The sequence below is a fragment of the Bos indicus genome, chromosome X (genome assembly GCF_029378745.1).
Source record: "Bos indicus isolate NIAB-ARS_2022 breed Sahiwal x Tharparkar chromosome X, NIAB-ARS_B.indTharparkar_mat_pri_1.0, whole genome shotgun sequence".
NCBI classification, from domain to species: Eukaryota; Metazoa; Chordata; class Mammalia; order Artiodactyla; family Bovidae; genus Bos; species Bos indicus.
In genome coordinates this window covers 91,312,621-91,328,297 of record NC_091789.1, presented here as the reverse complement: position 1 = coordinate 91,328,297, position 15,677 = coordinate 91,312,621, and the positions used below count along the sequence as shown (strand labels likewise).

At 39.6% G+C, this 15,677-nt stretch overlaps 1 protein-coding gene across 5 annotated transcripts in view; it reads right to left on the bottom strand.

Annotated features, from left to right (window-relative positions):
- The window catches only part of JADE3 (jade family PHD finger 3), a 139,415-nt gene that overhangs the window by 67,384 nt on the left and 56,354 nt on the right, over positions 1-15,677 (bottom strand). For 4 of the 5 annotated variants that reach the window (XM_070784009.1, XM_070784011.1, XM_070784008.1 and 1 more), the window contains 2 exons: positions 1,816-1,872; positions 997-1,076 (listed from right to left, as the gene is read on the bottom strand). In XM_070784009.1, coding sequence (XP_070640110.1) covers positions 997-1,076; positions 1,816-1,861 — 126 coding nt within the window. In that variant the 5' untranslated portion in view covers positions 1,862-1,872. Of the gene's footprint in view, positions 1-996; positions 1,077-1,815; positions 1,873-10,475; positions 14,008-15,677 lie in introns of those variants that run through there. The other variant, XM_070784007.1, reaches the window with a different exon arrangement.

Genomic DNA, 15,677 nt, shown 5'->3' with positions numbered 1-15,677 from the left:
AGCAACCTTAGGAGTGGAGGGTGTCCTCTACCAAAAGCCAACAATGACAACAAACAGGGACCTCTCAGTACTCCAGCCAGAAGATGAATTCTGCCAGCAACTTGAATGAACTTGCAAACAAATTCTTCCCTAGTCAAACTTCCAGATGAGAACACAGCCCAGCCAGCACACTGACTGCAGCCTTGAAAGACCTTGAACAGAGAGAATCTAGTCACGCTGTAGCCAGACTCCTGACCCACAGAAACTGATAATAAATGTGTGCTGCTTTAAGCCACTAACTTTGTGATAACATATAATGCTGCAATAGTTTACTAATACATTCTTTTTTCCTTTGCAGCCAAGCAAGACTACTTATAGTAGAAGCAAAGATAGGCAAGATCAGTTTCTCATCATTTAATTATCACAGAGGAAAGTCTGTAAGATCCACTAAACTATTCCCAAATCCAAGTGCAACTCTGGCACTTTGCTGCCCTTGAGGCAGAAGATGACCAGCCTCACAAGGACTGGGCCATTTTTCCTGGCTTCATGGTAGTGCCCTGAAGGCTGTGAATATTTACCATAGCCCCAAAGATCCCCAACCCAGTCTTTTTCTTCTCTATCAATGACTTCTTCATCTACCCTTTCTGCATTGCCTCCCACTTACCAACTTAGCTCTTTCCTATCATAGACCAGATCATTGGCTCTTTTGGTCCATCCCAATTCTCTGGCTTACTCTGACTTCTTGGCTAGAGGAGGATTTATATTCTAAAGCCAGGCACTTAGGTGCCATTACCAAAATGAAAGCAGAGTGTAGACCACTGTTTTCCCAAAGGAAAAATAAAATGGAATCTTTCTTGAAAAAAAAAAAGTAGATAGACTTGTTTTCATCAGAAATACAAGCCTATCCACTGGAACACTGTTTACCACTCACATCTCTAAGATCTGGGTATTGTAGGTATGTAGGCAGAAGGTAGCTGTCTAATTTTTTAAGTCTAAAAATTTAATATCTGATCTCACCTCGGCAGGCTTCTTGCGTTCATTTGGCATTTTTGACTTGCTCCTATACATTGAGCCAAAAGTAGAGGAAGTGCAAGGATCTGTAAAAGATAATTAGAAAAAATACTGAGACTTATTACCTGTTATTATAACTAAATGTCATCCAAGAGTGTGTGAAATATATGATGGAGAAGAGCACAGTGACCTCATATCACTGAAGAAAATAGTTAAATTGCAACCACAAAAGCCTCATAAAGGAGTTTAATGACATTTATAGGTGACATCCCAGGGTGCAAAAGCTTCAACAATGCTAATACTGAGGAGATTCAATTTGGTATAATCATACTTCATTATAATTTAGAACAAGACAATTTATGTTCCATCTAGAGAAAAAGTATCCGCAAAAGCAACTGAAAAAACTAAAAATGTGGAGCAAGTAATCTGCCTATCCTTCAGCATTTTCCCAAATGCTACTGTTAATAAAGTTGTTGTCTTTTACAAATGATGACACATCCAAACACTTAGCACCTCAGCTAAAATAAAACTACAGGGTCTACAATTTATGCTAAAGCACTGTTCCATTGGTAGATGTGGCTTTTGTTGCCTGGGTAAATAAAAAGTGCAAAACAAAATGCTATATGCCACACAAAACCAATTATCTCATCTAACTTACCTGTCTAAAGGAATTTAAACAAGTAAGAAAAATGGTACCCCAAGTTTTCCTTCTTAGAAACATTTTTTAACCCATTGAAAGAAGCATGAAACAGCTTGTTCTCAAGTCAAAGAAACTCTAAAAGATTATAGATACAGAGTTACCAGCTGTTGGCTGGTTCTACTCACTGTCCTCTGAACTGTCACTGCTGCTGATATTTCTATGGCGCTTCATCGTGACGCATCCTGGGAAAGAGAAGGCAACACTGAATAAATACTCAACACACAGATCCATCCCATAGGGCAGTCAACACTGCTCAAGAAGCAGCAGCAGGTGAATTACACAAATCATATTATTTTTGTTAAGAATATTCTCAAATGACCTAGAGTGGTGGGAGAAGAATTCTACCAAATTCTCCCCATTACAGAGTGTGAAAGACTGGGTGAGGCCACATACTAGCTTTAGGAGGAAATCTAAGCTGCAGAGGATGAATGACATAGGACTGGCAAGTCCTATGTCAAATGTGGCCACATGACCACTATTCAACCAAACAAAGAGGGGCAGCCACAGGGTCATTATCAGTCAGGGATCCCCAATAAGAGATGAGCAAGAAAGGAAAAGCAGTTAGAAAGGTAGAGCTGTCAAAGGCCAAGGTTGAAAGGCATAAGACAAGGCTGGCTGAAGAAAGAAGTGAGGCACGTCCCATCTTTGAATGCACAGTTCATTTCAGTCACTCAGTCATGCCCGACTCTCTACAACCCCATGGACTGCAGCACGCCAGGCCTCCCTGTCCATCACCAACTCCCGGAGTTCACTCAAACTCACGTCCATTGAGTCAGTGATGCCACCCAACCATCTCATCCTCTGTTGTCCCCTTCTCCTCCCACCTTCAATCTTTCCCAGCATTTGGGCCTTTTCAAATGAGTTAGTTCTTTGTATCAGGTAGCCACAGTATTGGAGCTTCAGCTTCAGCATCAGTCCTTCCAATGAATATTTAGGACTGATTTCCTTTAGGATGGACTGGTTGGATCTCCTTGCAGTCCAAGGGACTCTCAAGAGGCTTCTCCAACACCACAGTTCTAAAGCTTCAATTATTCTCTGCTCAGCTTTCTTTATAGTCCAACTCTCACATCCATACATGACTACTGGAAAAAACTATAGCTTTGACTAGACGGACCTTTGTTGGCAAAGTAAAGTCTCTGCTTTTTAATATGTTGTGTAGGTTGGTCATGACAGAATGTGGTCCAATGGAGAAGGAAACGGCAAACCACTTCAGTATTCTTGCCTTGAGAAACCCATCAACAGTATGAAAAGGCAAAATGATAGGATAGTGAAAGAGGAACTCCCCAGGTCAGTAGGTGCCCAATATGCTACTGGCGATCAGTGGAGAAATAACTCCAGAAAGAATGAAGGGATGATGCCAAAGCAAAAACAATATCCAGTTGCGGATGTGACTGGTGATAGAAGCAAGGTCCAATGCTGTAACGAGCAATATTGCATAGGAACCTGGAATGTTAGGTCCATGAATCAAGGCAAATTGGAAGTGGTCAAACAGGAGATGGTAAGAGTGAACATCGACATTCTAGGAATCAGCGAACTCAAATGGACTGGAATGGGTGAATTTAACTCAGATGACCATTATATCTACTACTGTGGGCAAGGCTCCCTTAGAAGAAATGGAGTAGTTATCATAGTCAACAAGAGAGTCCGAAATGCAGTACTTGGGTGCAATCTCAAAAACAACAGAATGATCTCTGTTTGTTTCCAAGGCAAACCATTCAATATCACAATAAGCCAAGTCTATGCCCCGACCAGTAGTGCTAAAGAAGTTGAGGTTGAATGGTTCTATGAAGACCTACAAGGCCTTCTAGAACTAACACCCAGAAAAGATGTCCTTTTCATTATAGAGGACTGGAATGCAAAAGTAGGAAGTCAAGAAATACCTGGAGTAACAGGCAAGTTTGGTGTTGGGAGTACAGAATGAAGCAGGGCAAAGGCTAACAGAATTTTGCCAAGAGAACACACTGGTCATAGCAAACACCCTCTTCCAACAACACAAGAGACAACTCTACATATGGACATCACCAGATGGTCAATACTGAAATCAGATTGATTATATTCTTTGCAGCCAAAGATGGAGAAGCTCTATACAGTCAGCAAAAACAAGACTGGGAGCTGACTGTGGTTCAGATCATGAATTCCTTATTGCCAAATTCAGACTTCAGTTGAAGAAATAGGGAAAACCACTAGACCATTCAGGTATGACCCAAATAAAATCCCTTATGATTATACAGTGGAAGTGAGAAATAGATTCAAGGGATTAGACCTGATAAGAGTGCCTGAAGAACTATGGACAGAGGTTCGTGACATACAGGAGGCAGTGATCAGGACCATTCCCAAGAAAAAGAAATGCAAAAAGGAAAAATGGTTGAAAGCACAACCCATTGCTTTTCTGCCTGCCCTTTTTCCCCCTTTTGCGCTTTCTCCCTTGTTCCCAACTGACAAACAACTAGCTTAACTTAAAGTTACATCTATCGCAAGGAATGCTAAAAAAAAAAAAAGTGTTAATTGCTCAGTTTTGTTCAACTCTTTGTAATCCCATGGACTATAGCCCGCCAGGCTCCTCTGTCCATGGGATTCTCCAGGCAAGAATACTGGAGGGTTGCCATTTCCTTCTCCAGAGTATCTTCCCAACCTAGGGATCAAACCCAGGTCTCCTGCATTGCAGGTGGATTCTTTACTTTCTGAGCCACCAGGGAAGCCCAGACAAATGAAACCCAGTATTTCAGTGCCGAGGAATGTTACAGAAAGCTCCTATATTGGGAAAACTAATGTCTCTAAATAAAATTTCCAGTGGTTTAAGCATCTGTGTGTGTGTGTGTGTGTGTGTGTGAGAGAGAGAGAGAGACAGAGAGAGACTACACACACTTTCAGGCAAATGGGGAGAGTAAACAGACTTCAGTAAAATAATGCAGCTAGTCACTAAAAGAGTGAATAAGCAAATAATAAAGAGCCCTGGGGTCGGGCGGCAGGGTGACGGTACTGAATTGTTATATTATCTAAAACGCCCAGTTTACAGCAAAAAATTATGAGACATGCATGGGGACTGAATTCACACCCTAGTAGTGAAAGTGCCAAGTCCTAACCCCTGGACTACCAGGGAATTCCCAAATATGGTACTTTCTAAATTAATACAGTAACAATCCTTTTTTGTTACAGATGGAAACCAAAAAATCTTGTATTATCAATAAAGAGCCTAGGAAACAGATTAACACCAATAATACCAGTCCCGGAAACTGGGTTGCTTATAACTTAAAGAAAACAAAGCAAGCAAATTTGGGGGTCTGGGCTGTTAAAGTCCACTGATCTATTTCAGTGATCACTGCTGTTTTAATTACTATAGAAAAATGACAAAGAACAATAAATATCAGCAGAATAATTCCATGATGGTAAACCTTTAGATCTGTCTTTATTACCTTTAATCAAGTTTATAGAACAGCAGCAGTTCTATAAATATCATTGCCACCATTTTACAGATGAGGAAACTGGGGCTCAAAGTCAAAGTGTTAGTCACTCAGTCATGTCTGACTCTTTGCAATCCCATGGACTGAGGCCCACCAGGTTCCTCTGTCCATGGAATTTCCCAGGCGAGAATACTGGAGGGGGTTGTCACGTCCTTCTCCAGGGGATCTTCCTGATCCAGGGATTGAACCTGGTCTCCCGCATTGAAGGCAGATTCTTCACTGCCTGAGCCACCAGAAATGTTTAAATAACATGCTTGGAGCTACATGGCCACCAGAGGGCAGAGCATAGCTGGCAAGTATATGGAGAATGGACACTCCAAGTTGACCCTGAGACCTGAGGCAGGCTAGGGAGTTAACAGCAGGAATGCTGCCCCTTCTAAGCCCAAGCTTCCTGAGCATGGCCTTCTAGGTCCAGAGCATTCCAGCTTCAATTTGTCAGATCTCATCAGCTGCTGCTCCCCTACTTCCTGCACTTGCTATGCGCCATGTGATTCCATGAATGTATCATCTTGTTTCATACTTGCCAGCCTTTGGACCGGGCTCTTCCCTCTGCCTACAGTATCCTGCCTATTTACCTGGACCATCCCATTTTCTCTCAACCTGGTCTGACTCATTTGTTGGATCTCCTCAGTAAGGTTCTCTCTATACTTCAGTCCATGTAAAGTGCTCTTCATTTGCACTGTAAATATTCTTTACATGGTCAGCCCTGCCACAAGACCACAACCATCTTCAAAGCAGTAACTATGTCAAATTCATCTTTTACCCCCAGGTCTCAGCACAGAGTCCTGCACAATGTAAACATGAGAAAGAGTAAAAGATGCCTCACCCAGATCTCCTTTACTAGCTAGCATACCCATCTCCCAGCTACTGCCTGTTGGCTGCTAATGGCTCACAGCTGTCCCCTTCCCCAAGGGCTGGAGTCCTGCCAGGGAGATTATACTCTCTTTCCCTCCCAGGGGCAGCCAGCAGCCAATAATTGCTCTACACCTGCCCCTAACCATAACTGGCTAAGGCTACACTTTCCTAAGACCATATCTTCACTTTAGCTCCTTCCTCTTTCCTACCTTCTTGTCCTTGCTCCCTTATAAGTTTCTCCTGAAAGCACTCCCTCAACAAATCATGTACATTCAAATACAGTCCCAGATTCTGCTTACGGCCATCCCTAAAACAACATGTGAAACTTCACTTGGAGGCACACTTTAAAAAGTACTTTAGAATAAAATTTCTTGCTAAGCAAAACCATAAATAAGTACAGTGCAAAGCACCTCATTGTCTTACATCTGGATTTGTTATTCAGCTGTTTATATTCTAGTCTTCTATTTAGGGTGCAGACTTTAGAAAGGCATTATTTTCTTCCTTACCTCCCACAATGAGTATTCCTTTGTTTTGGCAGAAATGAAATATGTACCAGCCCTCACCTTGCACCCTTGAGAACAGTAATTTGAAGGCAGTTTTAAGATCTTGAAGTGAAGTGAAGGGAAGTCACTCAGTCGTGTCCGACTCTTTGTGACCCCATGCACTGTAGCCCACCGGGCTCTTCCATCCATGGGATTTTCCAGGCAAGAATACTGGAGTGGGCTGCCATTTCCTCCTCCAGGGGATCTTCCCAACCCAGGGATCGAACCCAGGTCTCCTGCACTGCAGACAGATGCTTTACCGTCTGAGCCACCAGGGAAGCCTTTTCAGATCTTATTCCTACTATAATCTCACTCAAAATGATTAACAGGATTCTGATTTATCTTAAGTGCTGTAAGCCAGGCAAAATACAATAGTATAAAGTAAATGCCTTTCTTGGGTGAAACTCCTTCTTAAAGGAGCATTGTCGGAAGTCAACCCAACTAGGATTATTTGGGGCTGAGAATCTAAGTCTGTGGTTTGGTGGCTACTTGATTCCCCATTAGGACTTCCCTGGTGGCTCTGATGGTAAAGCATCTGTCTACAATGCAGGAGACCTGGGTTCAATCCCTGGGTCGGGAAGATTCCCTGAAGAAGGAGATGGCAACTCACTCCAGTACTCTTGCCTAGAAAATCCAATGGATGGAGGAGCCTGGTGCAGGCTACTGTCCATGGGGTTGCAAAGAGTTGGATATGACTGAGCAACTTCACTTTCTTGATTCCCCATTAATGTTCCAGAAGAGCAGGGGGCAGGAAAAGTGATTAACTCAAACATAGCCCTTTTCTTTCCTTCTATATGCCCACCAGACATACTTATGAAATGCATGGTCAGTGCAAAGAGCCACAACTGAGTGCCATCTATGGGGTTATGCAGCAGCTTAAAAATAACTTGAGGCTCCACTTTAAACATATCCACACCCTTTGATCCAGGAAATCTACTTCCAACATCCATGTCTGAAAAATAATCCAAAACACAGAAAATGATTTATGAACAAAATGTTCATTAAAGCTCCCTAATAAAAATAAATGAAATCTAGCTATCAAACAAAAGAGGAGTAAAGTATATTAATATTATGGTATTTCATTCAATTATTTAAACATGATACACAGAAAATGTGTATGTTAAAACATTGTGGAAAAAACAGTATAAAATTAGTTTTATAGCAAGACTGTATCTATGAAATAAAATATATAGAAAATAATAAAGGCCATAAACCAATTTACTGACATTAGTTGCATCAATAACACTGAAGTTTTCTGAGTGACAAACATTCTTTCCATTTTTTTCCATTCTCCACATTTTTTACAGTACACACAGGACGTTTATAATTAGAAAAAACTTCTAAGATTTCAAGGTATTTGTTCCCCATGTCACTCACAAACGATGCACCTGACTTGAAAAACTGAAACTATGAAAGTGATTCTCACTGTTGTTCAAGATGGACATCAAGCAGGGCTGGAAAAAATCCAGAAAAGCACAATATAATTAATTGGATATATAAACCTCCATATTTATAAAGTTAGTCCCCAAAGCACCAAACCTTACAGTTTAGAAAAGACAAAGACAAATATCTAAAGCAGTGGTTTCCAACTGAAGGCAATTTTGTTCCCTGGGGACAATGTGGCAATATCTAGAGACATCTTTGGTTGTTGCAACTGGCAAGGGGCATTGTTACTGACATCTAGGGGATAGACACCAAGGGGGCTGCTACATATCCTGCAATGCACATATTTATCTGGCCCGAAATGTCAATACTGCCAAGGCTGAGAAATCTTGCTCTACAAGAATGAAACAGATTGATAAGAATCAAGAAGAGTGTGGAAATTGTTGACTTTATTCACCCAATCACAAAGTTAAAGTAACAAAGGGGCACTCCCTGTAACCTAAAGGAAATTTTATCAAAAAGAAAGCAGGACTTTGAGCAATGCTTAGGGAACTTAGAGAACTCATCAGCTCAAGAAGTGGAACAGAATGAAAATGTAAACAGGTTCAAGAAGGACTGAGATAAAAATCAGGGAAGATAAATCCATGATGGTATTTGGAAGTAATCCTTAAGTAAAAGAACATCTGAAAGTCCAGCTCCCTTAGACTTTCAGGAATACCCTTCGGAGCCATTAATGGAGAGAGATGTTTGAGTTAGGCCACTAGTCAGACCAGAGTAGAACACTTCTTTCATCCTTAAGGATCAATTCCTGCCCATGTGGGCAAAGAACCTCCCAAACTTTTCCTTAAACAGAAGTCATAAATATTATAAATGTATTTCTTGAGTAGTCCAGTAACTAAAACCATAAATACGGAACAGAGTAAACAAATCAGAAGAAAAAGAACATATCCTACATATTTTACTGCTTCTCCTTTGTCTTTAAAAAAGATACCAGAAGTTGAAGTAGATGAACTTTTCTGTACTTTCTAAAAATAAACCTGCCTTCATCTCAGTCATTTTAAAGCTTGTTTTTAAAAATTAAAAGACACATTGTGTGACTCATGAGTCTCCTATGACCAGATGAATAGTCTGGAGGTCAACTCTTTTCCAAAGCTCTCAAAAACCATTAAAGAAAAAAGAAAAAAATACAAATTTACCTAGATAGGTGCCTGCCACTCAGTAAAGTATTTCTATGTCAACCACAGTTATCCCTGTTGCCAGGAAACAGGCTTACCCTCTTTAATGTTAATAGACATGTTAACAAATTTCAAACCTCCTGGGTAGAAATCATCTTGCATGGGAAGGCCACATTGGGAAGGGAGTTTAAATTAGGGTTCAGCAAACTTTTTTTGTAAAGAACCAGATAGCAAATATGTTTGGCTTTGTAGGCCATATGGTCTCTATGGCAATTACTCAAATCTGCTATTGTAGTACAAAAGCAGCCACAGACAATACATAAACAAATAAATGATCGTGGCTCTGTTCTAATAAAACTTTATCATACTAAAATTCAAATTTCATATAATTTTCACTTATACTATTCATTTTTCAAATTCACTGAACACTTCACTAAACCTATAACTAAAAATGTTAAAAGCCATTCTTAGCTCCCAGGCCATACAGAAACAGGTGGCAGGCTAGATTTGGCTCACAGGTCACACCTTGTCAACCTCTGATCTAAACTATAAGAAACCTTTCTTTTAATGATAGACTATTAAAAATTGGAAGCATACAATTGAATTATCACTATCCTAACAACACTCCCTCCTTCCCAATCTCTCAGCCCCACTGGATAATATAGACCTCACTGGAAGGTTTTTAGCTTGGGTGGCCTATTCTAATGGTCCTAGAACCTTTCTAAATTAAAATCTGTTTTGTGTCTTTTAAGCAAAAAGGCCTCAGTTCTAATAACTTTTTAAAACTTAGTAGTACATTTTCTTTCTTTTTTTTTTCTTTTGAGTGCACCTCATGGCTTGCAGGATCTTAGTTCCCCCACCAGGGACTGAACCTGGGTCATGGCAGTGACAGTGCAGAGTCCTAACCACTGGACCACCAGGGAATTCCCCACATTTTCTTTTTAATTTATAACATATATTCAACAATTTCAACTACCCATATAAATATAGGTTTGGCATCTTAAGAATAAAGAGATATATGTACAAAGCATAAATCCTTTTAAGATAAAATGCCATTTGCAAATAAGACCTCTTAAAAATTAAGTGAATCAACAAAAGCTTTTACTATGAAATACATAATTCTTTCTCTAGATAGAAACTCAAAACAACTTTAAAAAATAATGATTTTCATTATGTCTTATCTCCTGCTGTGGGTTGCTTCCACATTTAAATTTAGTCACATGTACCCCTAATACATTTACAATAACATCTACCTGATTTAAAATGATCATCAGAATTTATTAGGAGGAAAAATACCTTTACCTCAGATTTTAGAAAGAATAACAGGTCTCACATGTAAGGTCAAACAAATAAACAACCCCAAACTTACTGAGCAAGAGCAAATCCACTGCACATCAACTGTTAGTACTGTATTAATAGAGGGCAGGCACTGCACTGGCCACCAGAATGGAAAAACCAAGACTTCTGGCTCCCTCAGAGACAGGTCACAAGACCAGGTGCGCTAGACACACTGTTACTATGGCTTGGGTGATCACAGCCTAAAGCTAGTGACCAGTGATGTATGACAAACCAATCAGAGGGGGGTTTTGGGGTTAATCCCAAATCAATCAAGGTGGTGTGGGTGTGAAGTGGAGGGGGGTTACAGTGAAATGTTCACCTCTGTTCAGAGATATACTAAAGGCCAAAGAGTAGTCAGACAGGGAAGTTAACATATAAGGGAAAGGATCAGCACTGACTTTGAGGACAACAAAAAGTGAGAGAAAATGAAACGGCTACAAATTTTTCTCAGGAGAAATGAAAAGTGGCTGGGCAATAGATGCCAACACAGTTTAAACCCTGAGAAAATTATCTGGCCTCCCCAGCAGAGATTCTCAATCCCTATTAAACATTTTCTGGGATTAAAAATCATCTGGGGAGATTGTAAAAATTCCACCACCCAAACTGCACCCATTACCAATTAAGTCAGAATTTCTCTTTCCAAAGAGCCAACTTTTGGATTCATTGTTGTTCTCTATTGTTTTTGTTTTCAATTATATTAACTATTCTTTATTATTTCCTTCCTCCAGCGTACTCTCGGTTTATTTTGCTCTTCTTTTTTCTATTTTCTCAAGGTGGAAGCTTATTCATTTGTAACTTTTCATCTACTCCTCATATAAGCACTTAGTGCTATAAATTTCCCACTCAGCATTGATTTTGTTACAAGCTACAAGTTTTGATATGCAGCATTTTCATTTTCACTCAGGTCAATGTATTTTATTTCCCTTGGAGACTTCCTCCTCGACCCATGGATTAATAAGTGTGTTGTTTAGTTTCCAAGTGTTTGAAGACTTTCCTGTAGTCTTTCATTTCTAGTCTGATTCCATTATGGTCAGATAATATACTCTGTATGATTTTAATTTTTTCATATTTGTTGGTTTTTTTTTTTTCATGACCTGGGATATAGTCTATCTTGGTAAATATTACATGTGCACTTGAAAAGTAAGTATATAATGTTACTGAAGTTCCCAACTATAACTATGGATTTATATCTATTAATATTTCTCAGTTATCTAGAGTTTTGCTTCATGTACTTTGAAGTTCTGTTGTTTGGTGCATACACATTTAAGACTGTCCTGTCTTCTGGGTGGAATGACCCTCTGAATCATTATGCAGTGCTCCTTTTGTCTTTTGTAATTTTTTTTTTGCTCTGATGTCTAATTTATCTGATATTAGTATAGCCACCCCAGCTTTCTTTTGATTGGCATGTGCATGGTATGTCTTTTTCCACCCATTTACTTTTAAACTACCTGTATTGTTGTATTTAGTTCGAACACTGTGAAATGTGTTTACTCCATTTTGTTTGGAACAGGAAATTTGCTCTCTATATTATTTTTGCAATTCCTCTCTAAATTTAGACATATTATCTCAAAATCTCTTATTTCAAGATAAAAAATGTGACTGTTAAAAACTTAAGTATACGATTAAAGGGGCATTTTATTCATGTCCCTAACATGATGGGAAGAGTATTAAGAAAGGAAAATCAACCTGAGAGATTTTCACTTACTACATTCTCTCAGAACAAGGAAACAAAGAAACAAGTAAAATTTACAGGCCTAGAAGTAACTGGGAGGCTGATTCCCTATCTGAGGGCCATAAGAAGGAAAGTCAGTTCGTAACAAAGATGCATCTATTTTTCCTTAAAAGATAAATATCCACCACACCTGGTGCTTATTCTTGGGTCAGGGGAGTTGTTTTTTCCCCAATACTTGCATTTTCCAGTTTCTCTGTATGGATTTGTTGTTTTACTACATATTAACATTTTCAAAAGGTTAACAGAATTTAAAATGTACAACTTGAGAAGGAATAAAAGTCTAAGTAATTAGTTATACCACTTGTTAGTTCTGTAAAAGAAGTGAGTGAGAAAGCTGGAAAGTACTGACTAAAATGTGGCTTTCTGAGAATTAGTTGAGTTCAGTAATTTATGCCGTTCATGCTTCAGTACCCCAGGAAGCCAGATTTGGATACAGATAAGTAGTCATTTGAGACTAACAGCAAAATTTACCCCTGAACTGTTTTAAACACGACCCAAAAGAACCACTAAAAAGATCTAAGATGAGGACTAGAGAGCATAGATGGAAACTATCTGCTCTTGGCCCTTAAAAAACAACAAACTTCCATGTAAACTAAAAGCATCCATATAGGAATATGAATCACAGAAAGAGGAAAGGAAACAGGTTTTTCTTCTCTATCCATCTCAGTGCAATTTTAATTATTACAAGGAACAGTGTTTTACAAAAATGATGGACAGATAAAAAATAAAACTCTCAAAAATCTGAAATAAAGGCTTTGCTGTTGTGTGTGGAAAATGACTACTTTGTCAAAAATACCTGTGAACTCAGACCATGATTGACTGTCATAGTGATGAAACTTTCCTGGACACTGAGCCTCAATATTTTCTTATCTGAGAATCTGCAGTTTAATTTCATCCTTCAAGATCAAAGGTATGTAAGTTAACTTGGTCCATTGATTTGATCAATTTATGGAGAACTGCCAGGCAACACAAGTCCACAGAATAACTCATCAGTTTATAATGCTTAAAACAACTTTGGGCAAAGTGTCGAGAATTGAACAGAGACTAAAACACCCAAAGACACTCACCAACCAATGTATCTTTTTACATATCTAAATCTAACCTCTATTTGACCACACCAGTGACAGGGAGCAACTATCTAATAAGGCAATCCATTTTCATTTTTAGGCAGCTCTAAACAAAGAATAACTTTCTATGATGAAAAAAGTCTGCCTTTATACTAAGACTTGTTTCTGTTAACAGATTCCAATCTCTCCCTACCTTTATTCCCAAATTATCTCTTGCCTTACATCATTTTTCTCTGTGTGCTGTGTTTAGTTGCTCAGTTGTGTCCAACTGTTTGCGACCCCATGGACTGTAGCCCGCCAGGCCCCTCTGTCTATGGGTATTCTCCAGGCAAAAATACTGCAGTGGGTCGCCACGCCCTCCTTCTGGGGATCTTACCAACCCAAGGATCAAACCCAAGTCTCCCACAATGCAGGAGGATTCTTTACCATCTGAGCCACCAAGAAAGCCCAAGAATACTGGAGTGGGTAGCCTATCCCTTCTCCAAGGGAACTTCCCAACCCAGGAAGGAATTGAACCGGGGTCTCCTGCATTGCAGGTGGATTCTTTACTAGCATTCTTTACCCAGGAAGCCCTCATTTTTCTCTAATACCTAATCTCTTTCCCTTCTTTTGGAAACTTCTCAAAATGTAGTCTATGGTCTGTCTTCCTTTCCTGGCTCTCAGTCACTCCTCAATTGGCTTCTATAGAGTTCTTGGCAAAGTCACCAGTTTGTGCAGTCTCAACCCCCATCTCTTAAGTATCTGTACGTTGCATCTGACATATGATCGTTCAGTCCCTCCCTCCCACTTTCCCTCTTGAAACAGATTCCTTGGTTTCCAAAGGCTTTTTTCCGGATTCCCTGTATTGCTTCCTCATACCCTTTTCTTCCTCTAACCATCTTGTAAGTGGTGGTGTCTCCCCAAAGTGCCCTACTACACTAAACCCACGTTATGGCTTCCAGAATAGAAAGAGGCATAGGAGGACAGAGGAAGGAAAGGAAAAGATAAAAAAAGAAAAAAAAATCGACCACCACCATCCTCCTACACATCCCCAACCCCCACCAACCAGATACATCAACCTGAAAGGTGATCAACACCAACACCATTATCTTTTCTCTACTGGTTTTCTCCTTTCTAGTGGTTTCAATTGGCACTCTCCACTTAACTGCAAAATCTAGAAAACATTAACTCTTCCTTTCTCTCATCCTAGAACATCCTCATCAAACCCTGCCAAGTTAACCTCTGAAATAATCTTCTAAATTAATATTCCTATCCCATTTTAGCCTTCATTTTTCTAGCTTGGGACTTAACCATCTCCTGAAACTGCAACAGCAGCTTCCTAACTTGTCTTGCGGCTCCTGATCTTGTCCTCAATTCACCCTCTACCCAAATGCCAGAGACTTACCTGAAACACAAATTGGACCATGCCCCATCATTGTTGAAACTTTAATGGCTTCCCTTCGCTCCTAGATCTTTATTAGTGTCCTCATCAAGGCCAACAAGATCCTCCAAAGTTGAGCTACACCTACTTCTGCAGCTTTATCCCTCAATACACTATGCTCCAGTTTTATGCTCAAACAATGCTGAACCTCTGTAGTTTCCACACTCACATTGCATCTCACCCCTTTGCTTTATATAATTATACTATCCCTTCTGCCTAGAAGGCTCTCTTCTAACCTCCTCACTTTGCAAACACATAAACTCATTCTCATAAGGCTTAGCAAACATGTCACCTCTTCTAAAAAGCCTCCCTTGTCTGACTCACCCCCTTGACAATTGCCGCCAAAGCAGTATACTCTCAGAGTGGGCTGTGTACAGCACCATCGCTTACATAAGCTATTTTGTAGTCACCGATACATGTTTAAAAAAAAGTTATAAATTTCTTACGGGGAAAATATAATGTTCCAGAAAGTTAAATATTATTAAAGAGGTATAATATTATGGTGTTCATTAAAAAAAAAAAAAATCTCCAACTAGAATATGAAAGTGAAGTGAAAGTGAAGTCGCTCAGTCGTGTCCGACTCTTTGCGACCCGTGGACTGTAGCCCACCAAGCTCCTCCGTCCATGGGATTCTCCAGGCAAGAATACTGGAGTGGGTTGCCATTTCCTTCTCCTAACCCTAACTAGAATATGAGTTCCTACCAAATATGGCTAGGGTTTTTAAGAAATTCATAGTGGAAGTTACTGTTTCTTTAGCTCTTTTAAAATAAACTTTAAAATCACTCTAAAATGATTCTCATTTGGAGTAAATGTATTTGCTGGTGGCTAATTTGGACAACTGTTCTCACTTTGAGGTTTTAGTCTGTAAGCTAACTTTGGAGAAAGTTCATTTCCCTCCTTCTTCATTGACACTTTCCATTGAGAGTGGCTTCCTCCCAGCATTCTCAGTCCCATCCCACCAATAGGGATAAAAGTACAGCTGCAGACAGTAAACTTTACATACACACACACACA